General features: G+C 43.4%; 1 protein-coding gene across 2 annotated transcripts in view; it reads right to left on the bottom strand.

The window, feature by feature from the left end:
• Positions 1 to 16579, bottom strand: part of ZCCHC24 (zinc finger CCHC-type containing 24) — a 122442-nt gene extending 105863 nt beyond the window's left edge. The window contains exon 1 of one of the 2 annotated variants that reach the window (XM_074874520.1): positions 15964 to 16579. In XM_074874520.1, coding sequence (XP_074730621.1) covers positions 15964 to 16203 — 240 coding nt within the window. In that variant the 5' untranslated portion in view covers positions 16204 to 16579. The remainder of the gene's footprint in view (positions 1 to 15963) is intronic. The other variant, XM_074874522.1, reaches the window with a different exon arrangement.
• Between the last annotated feature and the right edge of the window lie 355 nt (positions 16580 to 16934).

Below are 16934 nucleotides of genomic sequence, written 5' to 3'. Positions count from 1 at the left end.
TGGAATTACATTTATCTCAGAGATCTCAAACATTCAGGATGTCTGTACAGTGAGTGCATTTTCTGGGTGACAGTCACCGATCGAAAGAATCATTCTGAAGCTCTAGGCACAATTACCTGGATGAGTCCCAACTATCACTGAATCCCATCCCACTGCAGATGGTGTATACTGTAAATAAAAATTCAGCCTAAGTGGCAGGCCACCGCCATACAGATAATCTGCTTCACCTACCCCTTGCTATAGTCAAACAGAACATGCTGAGCTCCACTGACCCCTCTTACAAATCTGAAGCTGGTGCATGGCAGCAGGATCAATTCAAAGGGCCACAGAGCAGAGTCTGGTCTCACGATGGACTTCACACATGTCCTGGCACTGAAGCACCCATCATTTTACCTGCAGCACAGCATAGTTCTGTGCTGGTGCAAAATGTTCTGGCTGCTGAGAGGAGAATCAGCCACATTGTTTCAGGTGTTAAACCTGTACTTTTTAAAAGGAAAAGCTATTTCAAAAACTAACAAAAAGGTTTTAGCTGCTTTAGCCATCAAGCAACCAAAGATACCTCCAACGGTCACTGGAGTTTATTTTCTAGGATTTATTGGACACTACTGGAATGAGAAATTCTTGGCATCAAATTGTTAAAAGGAAGGGGAAGTGCTATGGATGCCAAAATAGTATTAATTAAGGGTCTTCAAGAAGTTCTTGTCTCCCTAGGAGCCACTTTCTCTTACATACACTTGGAATAATACAAAATCTTTCTTTGTAAGAGCCCTTCTTGCCAAGAGATTCTTAAGTACTTCACATGCATTACACCCGTCAGTAACTTTGCAAATTCCCTATTATCAGATTTTTATAGAAGCATGGGTGTATAGACACACAATGTGTGAAATCCCAAATTCTCTACCCATTGCTGAAATCTGGTACATCCCCTGGGGATGTAGAATATATAACTCCTGCCCATCAGGAGGCTGCTATTTCTGTCCCCAGGGCCAACCCAGTTACAAAACTAAGCATATCTATCTGCTGCCTTCAGCAGGCTTTGAATTGGACATAAGCTCGCAGTGGTGACTATCTTCTTTTCTACATATCCTTTACATTGAGCTATTATCCCCATTATAAGGGAGCAATTTGACACCATGACTGGATATTAGGTAATTCACTCTTCCACCAACCCTTGGCATGTTTCAGGTCAAAACAGATATGTAACGGTTGCAATGACCACAGTTTTGCCCACTCTGTCAGCAAACATTTACAAACTTTCGATTGTTTCAACCATGGCAGCCAGAAGCCTTGTTGAAGGCCAGGATCCCATCAAACTACAGTCTGTACTGACAGTGTATCATAATCTTAGCAGCCACCAATGGCTCTGTGGCCAAAGCATGATACATGGCTCTGAAAGTGGCCACCTGGTTCAGCTGGCAGGGCATTTGTGTGATCTGTGCCAAAGCTGGGCATGCCAAAACATCCAGTCTACACATGCCACCATGAAATACTGCCCTATATTCATCTTGAGGCCCAGTGTTGAAAAAGGAAAAGACACAAATATAACATCCCAGAAGATGACAGTAAAGGAGAAGATGGACATTGCTGATGTCACTGGTGCTTCAAAGAGACAATTAATTCATTAAAGAAAATTCCTAGACTATCACAAGATGCAGCCCATCCCTCCTGGTATAGAGTCAGGCAAACCACTTCAGCAGTTCCTGCCAATCTGACCTGGAAAATGATCTTAAATCAGTTTAACTCTGACTCAATGTGAAAAACACATCAATCTGGCACTTGAAAGATGCTATAAAGAGCACCAGCACAAACGGTGCTACATCCTGTTGCTAGATGTGGAAATCTCCAGTTCTTCAGAAGATGATGAGGAAAAAAGCCGTTCCAAAAACCAAGTTATATAATAAGGGTGGTGGTGGGAAAGTTCATCCTGGCCCCTGGAATCAAATAGTAGAAGCTCAGGAACATGTGATGAATGTGCAAATGGTGATTTAGTCCATTTTGTCTTTGTAGAATACAAGAGGTGAATTAATATTGCTGAGATACATAAAGCGGGATGGTTTTTTTGTCTGGGACACTTAATTGAGCAAATCGGCAATTCAGCCCTTACTAGGTGTTTGTACTGCTGCAAGGGGGTTTTTAAGAAGGGATTTGAACAAAAACTTTGAATTAGCTTCACACTCAAAGGGGATGTCCAGGGGATGATCAGAGTGACAGGGAGAATATTGATGGTCTCAGACAGATGACAGTAAAAAGGAAAATAGAGAAGAAGAGGGAAATGCATTCTGACTCATTTTGGTCTCAAGTGTATTGGTACCCATCTGGGAGGTGGCAGGGAGATGAGCTCTGATGAATTCTACCAAAAGCAGTGACTGCTTTGTGTTCATAGAGTGCTATTAGCAAAGACAACGTATTTCTTTAAAAAGCATACATCAAATAATACCTCTCAAATGGAGTCTCATTTTAAGCCATAGCAGGAAACGATTTGGCAGTGAAAGGGTTAGTGCTCTCAAGAAGCCAGAAGACCACACTGCATGTCCTAATTACAAGGCTCATCAGGCCAGCTGCAATGAATTCAGGATTCCCTTATCTTGCAGAACTGGGAGGATGGGGGACCTCATGGTAAAACTTAGAAACTGGCTTGGTGGGTAGTTTGAGCTGATAATTTAAGTTTCTTTGTTTGTTTTTTTCTTCCTATGAAACTTGTTGACTTAGTTGAATGTGAACCAAACTGAAAATCTGGTGTTGTACTTTCCAAAGGTAACCTCTCAGTAGATCTTTAAACTGTATCTGTTGGTGGTGTTGGGAAGTAAGGCTTCATTTGTTATTTGTTTGCTAAGTGTTTCCAGTTAAAGGGCAAGTAATCATAAGGTTGTAGTGTAGTCCTCTGTGAAAGAGGCAGCTATTGTCTTCTATAGCTTCCTTACTCTGATTTCCAGTTGGGTAACATATGCGAGTGACTCAAGAGTTCCATCATCTAACTAATTCTAAGAAATTCCTAGCTAAGTGAATGATCTGGCAAATGCTCTTGATTCCCTTGGCTGGTCCCTGCCTTTCAGAGACAGCTTTTGGGACTGATGTGCCAAGATGTGGATGAGGAACCACTGAAACAGAATTTATCTCTTCAGCTTCTTTTTTAGCAATGGTTTAATGTTGAAAATAAAGATGATGGTACTGTTAGGAATATCATAGAATCGTAGAATGGTTTGGGTTGGAAGGGACCTTAAAGTTCCAACCCCCCTGCCATGGGCAGGGACACCTTTCCCTAGACCAGGTTGCTCAAAGCCCCATCCAGCCTGGCCTTGAACACTTCCAAGGAGGGGACAACCACAACTTCTCTGGGCAACCTGTTTCAGTGCCTCACCACCCTCACAGTAAAAACCAAAACATTTCAACAAATAGGTGGCAAGTCTTACTTTTCAAATTTCCCACTGGTATGTCTTCTGCTTTAACTGTGAAGATATTTTTTAATGGGGACCAGAAAGCACAGATGGCATGATAGTATCTCAGTTATGACAACATTTAATTCTGCCCAAAGGCGATAGGATTACCTATCTTTCAGAACAGCTGATGTTAGTAAGTGATGGCAACCTGTTTATGTGGGAATGGCACCTTGTTATTAGGACTTGTAGGAGTTAAGAAGCAAAGCTTTTAGGCATGGGACTGCAAATGTAGAGGCGTATCTGGAAAATTCAGTTTCTGCCCTAAATTCAGTTTGTGGCTGCTGGACCCTTAAGGCAGTGATTAAGGGGTACTAATTCATCAGTTACCTGAAGCTAGAATGACCTGTGCTCGTTGAAGCAGTTGACGGGCTGCATCTGGCCAGTATATTTTTTTGGTGCTCTTGGGGTTGTTTGGGGCTTTTTGAATTTAAAATCTATACTTTGAAAAAAAACACTTCCCCCTTAACCCTCCCTGTGCAAAAAAAACCCCACTACACTGGTACCCCTACACAATATCTCACCAGTTAAAATGGAAGAGAGAAAGCAATATTTAAACTGGCCAAATAAGCATGAAGAAAATGCAACATCTTGCCCCTTTGAAGACACCTGCTGTTTAAGTGCAATAGCTAAAACTGGAAAGGAGAAGCCATATAATGCTCCCAAACAGCTGGATTGTGTGCATAGTATCCCTTGTAGATGCCCTTCTTTGTTTCTGCTAGTTAAGGGATTTAACATGGAAGTTGACAGAGGTAATTCACCTTCGCAGGAAAATTTCCTTTGGATGTGGCATCATTATTTTGACTATTCCACCTGAAATCCAGTGGGTTAACATTAAAAAAAGCAAAACCAAACAAAAACCCCACAGCTGTCTCATACTAAAAAATTCTTCTCTATTTATAGCTGTTTAAAAGTCTCTCTAAAGAACTTGTGAAAGAACCTGCTCAAACTATAACTTAGTATGATTTGTGTTAGTGGTTCTCTCCATGTTTGTTTAATTGTACATTCTGAAGTGAGGTCCTGCAGCATTTCAATATTCCTGTAACATAGTCATCAATTCTTCCACTGCATGAAATAGTCTATAATTGAAAAGCAGCAAGCAAAGAATTTTTGATGACTTATTTTTGTTTTAGTATGTTGCCAACCTAATAAAGCAAACAAAAATAAGGCAGTCTTACTTCCAGAGTTAAGTTTAAGTCAGCAGGCACCATGGCTGTTTGAAGTTTGTTGGAAAAAGCTGTTGTGTTGCCCTATCATCAGTGTGGGAAAAGTAAGGTTTTCATATACTGTAAATTATAAACATTCTCCAGTCTGTGAAGCGTGTATGATAGTAACCAGACTAGCCATGCTAATTATTAGCCCTGCATTGAAATGTCAAAAGGTGCTTAAGTTATCAGCTTGGTTTTTCATGAAGATAGGAACTGAGTACATCCCCGTGCTGTGTCATGGATAAAACAGTAGGCTAGATAAGTCATTGCTCTCACTCAATTGCTATTTTCATGTTGGAGAGGAAAATCTGAACCCACCCAAACAGTAATTCAGTGGCTTGTAACCTAAGGGCCTATATCTGTCTTCTCTGCTAGTGCCCCAAGGCTTGCTTCTGACATGTGATTTATCTGTGGGGCCATGCAATATGTGTGAAAGCCAAGTTGCACCTGAAGACGATCATGTGTGGAGAAGAGCACTTCAAATCTGTGACTCTTCTGTGTTTCACCTCTTTATAAGTAGTCAAAACAGTTCCCTGATTTTGTCCCCAAAGAAAATGTCCAATGCAGAATCAATGTTTATGGCCAGCCTCAAAGCCTTCTGAAAATAGAGGGATTAAATGAAAATACTGTCATAAATTTAGTTGTATTAATTTGAGCCAGAAGAAATACAGAAGTTTAATTACCAAGGCTGAACTGGAAAACCTCAAAAACTGCTCCTGTATGGCTTATGTCTGCTTTAGCTCCTCTGATAAATCATAGTTTTACAGCAAACAGTTTAAGAGTTTACTCAGTAACATTTTATCATCGGACAACGGCAGTCAAAACTCATCACTCAGTAAAGAAAATGTTTGCCTGGAGGAAGGAAAAAAGACTTGGGCTTCTGTTTCCTTCTGAACTCAATGTTTAAGCTAGCTGTCAAAAAATCTGGTCTTTGGGCTGACTTTAGTAAAATGTGAATTACCTAAGCTCCTCATCTAAAAACACAGATAAATGTAGATTACCCAAGTAAACCTTAATTAATACATTCCTGGCTAGTTAGATTACCTTAATTCATCCTTCTGCAGGGGGTTTTAGATAAATACATGCTTATATTAAGCTGCTAACACTAATGCCTACTTCTAAATATTTTCAGATAGATGGCACTAGGACTTTCCTTTTGCAGAAACAGTATCTTAAGGAGACAACTACGAATGCAGCATGACTTGTCAGTTGTCATGAAGTGAGTCAATGGTAGGGCAATGAATCTTTAATCCAGTGGATACATCTTCTAATCTAGTTATTCCAGATCTGACAGCTCAGCTGGTTATGGCTTCTCAGGTTGTAATTGCTCATCACTGCTGGGACTCTGCAGAACAGCAAGTGGGTGCAACACTCCTCTGTGCATGACTGGTGTATCTTCAACTCATGGCAAGGTTGAAGAGCAGTGCATGCCATCATCTCGCCTTGATTTAACATCTTGATCCAAAGCCTCCAATGAGTTTCACACCTCTTTAGATCTTAAAAAAATGCTGGTCCCCATCTACTATACAGTGGTATAGAAGTAACAAAACAGTGACAGTGAAGAAGTCGCTCAGTCACCATCTTCAGGCTTACTGAATCTCAGATAGGCCTTTTAGCTCTCCGCTAGTAGTGTGATCCTCCTTATTTCAGCCTCAGGGAAAGGTTTGCTGTGGATATCTGTGAGGACCCTTGTTTTACACAATGTATGGGGACCTCACAAAAAGCCCTTAATGGCATATGTGGAAAGGTAGGAAAGGAGAGCACAGAGATTTCCTCTGGTCAGAGGTGCACAATCTTGGAGGAACTTTCTAAATCTTGCACCAAGCTCTGTAGGGATCCTTTTCATCTGCTGAACACTAAACAACTGCCCACTTATGTTAGAAGCTCTAACACATGAGCACTATACTAGGGACAACGGAGACCATTCACGTTGCAAATTACTTTAACACATCCCCACAGGAGCTTTCATTTCTTGGCCCGTCCCTTGACCGCCTGCAGCTGAGTCTCCCCCTGGCTGCAGATCGCCAACCTCCCTGACCTTTCTGAGAGAGGGCCACAGGGAGGGCCTCTTCCAGACACCTCAATCCCACTGCCTCCTCACATTGTCAAAAAACAAGCCTATTTTGTTGAGACAGGGTTCTTGGACTAGGAGGAGGTTATGAAGGTTGTATAGCATAAAGTGAGGGGAGAAACGGACGGACATGTTTTGACCCCTGCACTTTCTGTTAACATCTCTGTTTCCTGCAGGAAATCTTGTCTCAATCTGACCTGCAGTTTGAAAAACAAGAGTCGGGTTTCCTCTCATTTGGTGGGTCTTTTGACACTCCAAACATAAGAAAAATAACACCCAGAAATAGATATGTGCCTGTTCAAGACATACTTAGAAAAGCATTTGCCTCCTGTGCAGCTCTTGCGTGATGAAAGGTTTTGCTAAGAAATGTCCATTTTGGGTTAAATAGAACTTTAAGTCTGAGACAGATTTGTTTATATCATTTACATTCAGTAATGCCTTCTTGGCACAGAAACCTCTGTGATGGCTGCCAAAGTTTAAAAGAGGCAAAGCTAAGGTCGCTGTCAGAGGTAGAAACAATACATCATCTGCCCAGAATGGGCCCCTCGCAATGCGCTCAGGGCCTCAGTTCCTGCACTCATGGGAAGACAAAAACTTTTATTAAATTGAATATAGTGAGGAAAATAAATTATTTCCATGTACTAAATGACAGGCTGGAATTTCATTTTGTGGCTCCAGCTTTTAGATAGCTTTATCTACATTTAAAACCACCCTCTTAATCAGTTGTGATACAGCACAGCTTGAAGTGCAATCTGAGTGAATAAACCTAAAACTTCACAATCTGCTTCAAATAAATTATAAAATAACAATTGAGTAATCTGATTTCCAAGTAGACTTAAGGATTTCTTTTTCCAGGTTTGGTCTGTTAGAGGAATGAATTTATTACTCTATTAATTTCAGTTGCAATGTATGTTGGAGAAAGATGGTTGTAAGAACACCTTTGTATTTCAAGGGCCACTGATGTTCAAACCCTCTTAAGAGCTCTTTTTCAGGATGCAATGCTGTACAATATTTCCTTTGCTTTCTGTTCAACCACAGGTATCCACAACCCTAATGATTATACACAAATAGCTGTCTTGCAGGCTGGCTTAGTGTGAAGAAATACAGGCTCTGACTCCCCTGCTACAATCGCAACCAAATTTAGAAACCTGGAACCCCTAGGTTGGCAGGAGAAATCTATGGGAGCAAGATGATCCTTTTAGAATGTTTAGTTGGTTGGCAGTTAGCTGGATGAGATGCAAATATAGATTTCCAGATTCCTGTGATCCTTCTAGGGTATTGCACTTGTGTTCATTCAAAAGAGACACCAAATCCTGCCATGTGCAGGGACTAGGTGTGGGTGGTCGTTTAATACAGCAGGAACATATTTCTGCTTTGGATATGAGAGCAAGAGTCCTGGACCATGAGGGGCATTTGCTTATCTTCAAACTAAATCTGTAGAAAAATAAAATGTATTTCCTAAGATACAGGTTTGGAAGACCATGCAACAGCTCTCCTATCAGCAGCCGTTGAAAGAGCTAAGCAAAGGGGTCTACAAGAGTCTCCTTAAAATTTCTCTTAGTCGAGGTATTGGACTTGTTAGTATTTGCTTACACCAAAACACATTACAGAAAGTAATGGGCTGGGCTTGTGATATGTTAAAATTTAAAAACCACCAAAACTCTCAACAGCTGCACTGGTCTGGCTAGACAATGAGGGACACAGACAAAGCCCAGGCCTCGTAACCCTGCATTTATTCTGCTTTCCTCAAGTGAATCTGTCTATAATTTCAGGTACTACTTTTAGTAGATCACAGATTGTTTGTAACGTTTCTGAGAATAAAAACCTGCAGGAAAAAAGAAGTGATCTAAGTTGTGACTTAGAATACTGTCTGTCTGAATTATGTCAGCATTGCTGTAAGATTTGAACAGCTTTGTAAAACTTAATTGGTTCCTTTGATCCATTATAACTTCTCTGGAACCCAGACAGAATCTAAGTAAACTGCCATGAAGCAAAGACTTATATTCTTCCCATGTAATTTAATCATTTCATTGTGGCTTTCTAGAAGAGGAAGAAGGGCATTTCAGGAGAGTGGCAAAATGAGCATCAGGTTGCTTGAAATTTTCCTGGGGAAAATAAACCAACTGTTACATTTCATGAAACCATTCAGAAGCTTTAAGGTATCACTTCTGAGGCAGCATTTGTATGTATGCATCTAGTTTAGATAACAGAGCACATTTGCTTTTGTTTCTATGCAAACACATATTATCAGTATTGTATGATTTAGCTTTGTAATATCTGTGCTTGAACCTTCCTGCAACTGCACTGTGTCATTCTTTTTCATCCTTCTTGAAGTAGCATGGAAAAGATCCTCTGGTCTTAGGTTTAAATATTGCTTAAATCCCTTTTACGGCACACTTAAACTCTGAACTAGAAAACTTTTCTTTGCGTTAAGCCTCACCTAGTGACTGTCAATAATGTGATCTTTTCTTCTAATTGTTTATAACCAAAGTAACAGGACCATTGATAAAAGTTGTTTGCTATCTATCTTGTGCAACTCCACAAAATCCCTGAAATAAATAACAAAAGGGGTGCGTGTGTGTGTGTGTGATGGGAAAGACGGATTGGCTTTTGAATAAAAGCAGTTTCCTACACCTTTTGGTTATCCATTCATTCCATACAGTTCATCAGTGAATATATTGGTTCAAGTCAGACTTGTTCGTCTGATCATTTGTGCAGTTCATTGGAGAAGGATCTTCCTTTTCTATTCTGACTAACCGAGTGCGTGTCTGCAGAGCAAAAGAAGGGATGAAAAATCATTACCCAACACACAGTTACATCACCCCTTTGTTTGGATGCCTTGGGATGGAAGACACCGTAAACGTATAAAATAACTGTAACTGAAAGCTGTGTCTATAAAATAGAATTGTAACAAGAATTCTACCTGCTTTTGCCTCTAATTATGGGTTGGGATTTTTCTTCTATGTATTGCCTAGCAAGTTTTTTGAGACATGGATGCATCTGTGAGACAGAAAGTGAATGCTAGTGCTCCTCTCACCCAGGAGTTTGCATAAAAACAAAGTCCCACATGATTTAAAAGAGTTAGCAATAGTTTTCAACTAATTAGGAGGAATACAGACAATTGGTCAATCTTCTATTTTACCTATCAGAAAGAAATCAACAGTAAAGCAGAAAGCCCATATCCCTCTTCTAGAAGACTTTGATTTAGGTTCAGCAATTAATATTTTAGCTCTTGCCAGCTTTCCAAACATGGTTCAGCCTTTGATGTGATACTAAGTAGCTGCAGAAGACTATGGTGGATAATACTTTTGTCTCCATGATCTAAGACCCAGCTGTAAATCATGTTTGAACTAGTTAAAGCTAGAGGTAGCACAGGTGCACTGCAGAGCTACAGCAGCATTTGCTTCAGGTGTGGGGAGGGTAAGAAAGCAACAAAGGAGTCTCTGGCTATTGGAGTAACTTCAACACACCTTCACTTCTTAATTCTGGGAGCTTTCTGCTGTTCTTAGGTAAGGAAGCCTGAGTAAAAGCAATATAACTGTATTTAGAGTACTTGCTTAAGAGAACCAAATCTGGCTCTTGTGTATTCCCTTCTGCAATCAAATTCCTATTAGGTAATTCAGCCTCAGTGTGAAGAATAAGATTATCTATCATATGCAGTACAGTGCACTTTTTTTTAATCATAGAGAGAAGTCTAAAGCCATACCTAGGGAATACAAATGGAAGAGTGTAATTTGTATGATAACTTGAGTTTCCCACTTATACAAAATATAGATCTTATTTTCAGAATCCACTTCCTATAGTACATTCACATATGGTTTTTTTGCTCCCTGGCAAAAGAGGGTGTTTTCCAAAGACAGAAGTAGCTAAGCAGGAGGCCATGGCTACAGAAGTAAGAACAGGGAGCAAAAAAGAATGCTTCTAGACTTAAACTGAATTTTAAAGCATATATCTAACTGGAAATGGAAAGAGAGGAGTTGTTAGCTCAAATACCTGTAACAGGATCTGAGACTTTGAGTCCAGAATAGAGTGGGCTGTGAAAGCTGCGCTTCTTGTGCTGAGGCATTATCATCAAAAGGGCTCTAGAGCTGGCTGTGTGGGAGGGCAGAGGAGGCTGATGCCACCAAGATCCCCAAAAGCATACTGTCTCCTGACAACAGAGATTCAGCTCCCTGAAATCTCTTACAAGAACCAATGTGAGAATTGACATTTAACTTCTTGAAAAAAGGTCTGAAAGGAGTTGACTGGCACTTTAAGTAGCCACAAAATATCTGTAATGTACAATCATCCTGAGGTAGAGAACAAGTTCCTCTAGTACAGGAATTGTTGAGCTATTCCCTTTCCAATAAAATTTGCAGCATGATAAGGGCCCTGAAATGTTAGGACTTACATGCAAAATAGTGAGAAAAATGAAGATGAAGAAATCAAACCAAATAATCACTATTTTTGAAGGATACCTTCACGTACTGCAGGCAAGCTGTATACTGTATTACCCTGTCCGTAATTATGCTTAAATAAGAGGAGATAATACTGTGGTTGTTTAGTCTGCAAGTGAGAAGCAAGAAGTCCTGACAGCAGTGCTGAGCACATTAAGCACTCTGTGGATCAGAAATATGCTCTGTGTTAGAATAACCAACAATATTACACAAAGTGAAGGGAATGAGAAATGTTTTGGAGCATGTGGCAATTTCTGCTAATCCACGTCTCTGTTGTATTTGCCCTAAGACTGTACTGGTTGTTAGCAGCCTCTTACAAGGTGTCTTTTTCTTGCTTTTAAATATTTTAATCATGGCTGTTCTCAGAGATATGACACTTAATTTAGTGGGTCAGTGGCCTGATCTTGTATGGCAATCCCTGTATTCTTTTGGTACTATGAGAATGGTGAAACACTTTGGGGTTTTTTTAAATCTTATAATCATCCTCCAAATTAATTCATCTAGGCTAAATAACAGATCTTTCTTTGTCAAGTATCAGGCTAGTGTGTATTCCTCTAATTCCATGAAAGACAGATGAAAAACAAGTTTGATATAAAATGTATTTACTGCAGAAACGCCAACTTCCTTCCATACATTTTTGTTCCTGACAGTGTTTCATGGGATTTTGTTGTTGTTATTAATATATGAATGTCACAGTCATATTAACTTTTCTTCTTTGGGAAGCTGCCTGATAAGCAGTATCTATCCCAGTATTTCAGACCTGCTTCTGTTTTACAGGGGTTTGAATGTTATTTTCCACAGTACACTGTCTAAACTTTTTTTAATTCCACAAATTTTCTTTCCGAGTGATCTGCACCTTACTGTAGCTCATGTTCTCTCATTCCCAATTAGTTCTTGCTTTGCCTATAAGGATTGGATCTGGAAGTCCCTGAGTCAGAAACATGAACTACTTTTTGAAAAGAGTGATTATTTTCTAATCTTGTATATGCAGTTATATTTGTGCTTAAATAAGATCTGGTTTAGGTCTGGAAAGTGGCTACCATAGAGGTTTCTGGAAGGAATTCCCATCTTGGAAAGACACGTACACTATTGTACACGGGCAAAGAATTCATTAGGACACAGGCTCCTTCTTGTGTGTAAATATTGGCTTGCACCAGAATTAGCACTCTACGTCCAAAGAAACAAGTCTGAGGATTATAGTGTGGTAATTTCTAGTTACTGGTTGCTGACTCTTCTTGACCAAAGTCAGCATTGATCTGGTAGGATGCCTATTGTGAGTACAGAAAAATACCATATGACTCTCTTACACTCCTATTCTAGGCTACTCAATTATACCACTCAATGACACGAAGCCACAGTTACCTGGCTGTGTCTCAAACACATTAAATCCCATGTAACCAGCCCCACAACAAAACCTCAAATACTTGGCTCTGACGGATGGTGTTATAATGAGGGTGGAGCTCAATTCAATAGCCAATTTAATGCATCTTAATGTTCTAACATGCCTTCATTTCATATCTAGGACAATAAACGCTGCAGTAAAGTTTTATTTAAAGCAGGTCTGTTTTGCAAAATGAGTCTTGCATATGGAACAAAACACTCATTGTCGCTTTACTGTTTAAACCTTTATTATTGCTTTTTTTCCTGGTACAATGGGCTTTTATGCACCAAACAGCTGTGTTCATCATGTTTATTTAGAAGGCATCCATTGTAGTGGAAAAAGTCTGGAGGACAAAAATCTTGGTGAAGTGCAAGACTACTCTGTGGGTGCTGGCACTTTTTTTTTTTCTGTCCTGTTCCTTTGGTCAGCATGCAAGTCACATACACAGGCACTGCCATGCAGACTTGCAAACCCTGTATAATAGCAACTTTTCACAAGTACTGTCTCTTATTCCAAGCATTCTTCTCCAGAAATTTTCAATTGGAAGGCAACATACAGGACGCGCGACTATTTTGCACCCTATGATCCTATGGTTTCTCAATCTGTTGCTATTTTGGCCCCTCATTAGGTCACTTTCCAAATATTGTGTACAGCTATGTGTCAATCATTGTCACAGCTCGGCTCCAGGCTAAGCCACCCCAGGACAAAACTGGGAGGGAAAAAAAATGCCAACGAAAGCAAGCACTGTGTAGAAAACAGTCAACAGTTTAACTGTGGAAAGCTATGTGTTGTTCCAAAGATAGCATAAGTCCACTTGATGCAAAAGCAGCATACAGTACTAATGCTCCCCAAAATAATTTTACGTAGTGTATACCCAATGGCATCTGCAAATAAACAGATGTTAGAATCTCAAGAATTGAGAGCATGACATTGTAGGAAACTCTCGGGTGACTCCTGCCAAAAAAGCAGTCTAGATTCCAGTTTCTGGGAAGAACAGAGCATCTAACATATTGACAGAACTTTTTTTGAGCAACAATATCTCCAATGCTTTCTAAACCTTTGAATGAAAGCTGCTGTATAAGCAGGCAGCGTTAGCCTGGGGAGCTAAAGGGTTCTCTACTTTCTTCGGGGTACATCCAGGAGGGCAGATGCATTCCCATGCTGTATGAGGTGGCTATAACCCTTCCCTCTCTTTAGGTTACCCTGTATTAACACACAGTTCAGGTAAAAACTGGAAACACAGAAGTGTCTCTATCAGTCACACAGTCAATGCTATTGTCGTCACAGGCTGGAAAACCAACTGGAAGAAACTAACATGCTTGATCTTTTAAAAATATTAAAATATTTGTACAGAATGAAATGGCTCCTTATTTCCCGAACGGTGAATGCTCTAGGCTTTCTAGACAGCTGGCATTCTTGGTTGTTGTCATTCATGTGCCTCAGGAAACCGTAATGAGGTTAAAAAGAGCAGAATAAAGTTCATCCATCCAGCCCATGGATGACAGGAATCCATGCAGAAATGCAGCTAAGGTGATGGCTGGGATCCGAAAGCAGTGTGGCCAGGGGGAAGCAGCAAAGGGGCTGACTGCTCGGAGCTGGGGCTGAAGCAGGAGCTTGGGGAAGGCCTGGTATACTGGGGAAATGCTTTTCCAGAAGAAAGGAGAGAACAGTTTTTTGGGGAAAAAAACTGGGAAGAAATGTGAGCCATGTGGAAAGGGAGAGTGTGTGACAAAAGGATTAGCCCCTACTTGCAAACAGTATAGTAGAAGCAGAAAATTAACTCGGGGGGAAACTAGAAGACTGTTTCTCAGAGACTGTTCAAAGGCTTCCTGGATGCAGCCTCCATTTACTTGCTTTTTTCCTTTTCCTCCAAAGAAGAAAAAGGACCCTTTGTGAGCAGAATGCATCCCGATTTGAACAAATGCAGACCTGAATGCAGTCCCAGTCTGGAGAGAGTCCATGTAGGCCAAACTCCCGGAGTCTTACCGCTACCTGGGCACCACAAAGCTTGTAAGCCAAGCAGAGAAGGGCAAAATCTACAATTTGTAATCAACAGGTAGGTACCTGGAGGTTGCAATTCTACTGCCTCTTTGTCCTTTAGCAAAACCAATGTGCTCGTTAAATCTGCGTATTTTTAAACTGGGTTTGTTTTGTTGTGCTTAATGAGGTTGCGTACATAATTTTGAATGGATTTTGAACTATATACTTTCAAAAATAGTGCCTGTTTTGAGACTGGATGTGCTCTGTGAAATTCTTAAGGAAGAATTTCTAATTAAAGAAAAAAATGTGTATATATAACACTGGCTCTTAACTGTTAACAGCTATAACACCAGAGCAGCTGGGGAATTTGATTTGTTTTTAATTAACTACCCCATACCTTTGCTGACAGAACATAAATATGTATTTTGACTGAGAATGCATTTTAAACCTATGCTTTAACGTAAATGGCACTGGGAGGACTCTGAAATGTCATTCTCTGGGAAGTGCCACAGCGGGTCAGATGCACATCCCGTCTAACCCTCGTCGAATGGAGCCACTGTTGAACGCCTGTGACAAAAGCCCCATGGTAGGGACCAAACCGTTGTTGGATCTTTTCTGGAAAGGCTGCGAGCTGTGGTGTGCGAGGTGCCACCTTGCTGTATCCCCACGCATGTGAAATCCCTCCAATGCAGAAGTGCTTGACCTCAACAACTTCCTGTGACAGGGAGTTCCACGGTGAATTGTCTTTGCATACCCCAGTTTTTTAGCTTCCTTCCCTTTGGATTCATTTAGTCTTGTTCTTGCGTTATGAAACATGCGCAAAACTTTTTTCACTGTTTTTGTCATGTTCCTCTTTATGTCTCTTCCTTTGAAATAACGCCGGCCTCTAATCTCTCTTAAACTACACATATTCTCTATATTAAGGTTCTTAAATACCACTTAAAAAAAAAAAAAAAGTGGGGTGGGATTTTTGCACGTTGTTACGATGTAGCACTGCTTTTGTGCGTCGCCCCCGCCACCCCCCGCACCTCTGGCACCGTCCCGGCCGCGCAAGGGAAATCGGTGTAACCATTGACCCGACTGTCAACACGGGCGCCCCTCGCCGCTGGCGGGAGGCGGCGGCGGCGGCTTCGCCAATGCCGCTCCGGCGGCGGCGCCTCGCCCCGGCCGGCGGCCCGTTAGCGGGGGAGGGCGGGGGGAGCGGCGGGCCCGGCGCTCCCTCCGCTAACGGGCCGGGCTCCGGCGGGGCAGGAGGGGGCCGGAGCCTGCGCGGCCGGCAGGGCCCCCCCCCGCGCCCTGCGGGGCGCGGAGCGGGGCTGCCCCGTCCCGCCGGCGGGCTCGGTCCCGGCTCGAGGCGGGGGGAGGCGGGGAGGCATCATGGCGGTTGCGGCCCGGAGGGGGCCGGGGGCGGCGGGCCGGGGGCTGGGTGGCGGCGACGGCGGCGCGGACTCACCTCGCTCCGCTGGAGCTGGAAGAAGCTGTTGAGATAGCTGGAGCTGAGCGAGGAGCCCAGCTCCGGGGTGCTCTTGGTGTAGCCGAGGTCGGGGTGCTGGGACGAGGAGGGCTCGGGTCTGAAGGCATCGAAGGCGCTGGCCTGGTGCGTGTCTTGCAGCGAGAGATAGACCCAGTTGAGGAGCTGGGCGGGCTGGTAGACGGACGCGGCGCTGGTGTCGATGGCTGACAACAAGCTCATCTTTCCCCCGGGCTCTGCCGGCGGCGGCGGCTGTCCCCGCCGTGCCGCTCCCCCTCCCCGCGCTCCGGCCGCGCCGCTTTCCCGTCCCTGCCCGGGGCGCTTCCTCCTTGCTGCCCGGAGGAGAGAAGAAGGGGAGGGGAGGACGGGCCGGGCCGGGGGCTCGCTGCCGGGCCCCGCGCCGCTCTCGCTCCCCCTAAGGCCGGCGGCGCCCGCCCAGCCCCAGCGCTCCGCGCAGCACGGGCATCGCCGCCGCCGCCCGCGGGCTCCGCAGGAAACTTTCCGCGCTCTCCCTCCCCGCCCGGCCGGTGCCTGCCCCGCTATCTGTCTTTATTCCCAGTCCGGCAGGCAGCGGCGGGGAGGGGCTCCCAGCGCTCCGGCAGCGGCGCCGCGCCCCCATAGGCCTCCCGCCCGCCGCGGGGGTGCGGGGGGCGGGCGGCGGCCGCGCTGCTGGGGGCCCGGCGCCGCTCCGCCCCCCGCCCTGCCCGGCGACTAGTGTGTGTGTGTGTGATGTATGTCTGCGTGTGAGTGTGTGCGAGTGTGAGCGCGTACCGGCGGAGGTCCCCGGGCCGCCGGCCGGGGGGGTCCCCGGGCCGCTGGCGACTTGCCCGCCTGGTTTGCGCCGGCTCGCTCGCTCGCTCCCGGCCTTCCTTTTCCTCCTTCCTGAAGATCTTTACGCCAAACACTCGCAAAGCCCTTCCGAGGGCTCCTCGTCGGGCCGCTTCGGGGTTGTT

The sequence above is a fragment of the Strix uralensis genome, chromosome 7 (assembly GCF_047716275.1).
Source record: "Strix uralensis isolate ZFMK-TIS-50842 chromosome 7, bStrUra1, whole genome shotgun sequence".
In the NCBI taxonomy this organism is placed as follows: domain Eukaryota; kingdom Metazoa; phylum Chordata; class Aves; order Strigiformes; family Strigidae; genus Strix; species Strix uralensis.
This window is presented reverse-complemented; position numbering and strand designations above follow the sequence as displayed.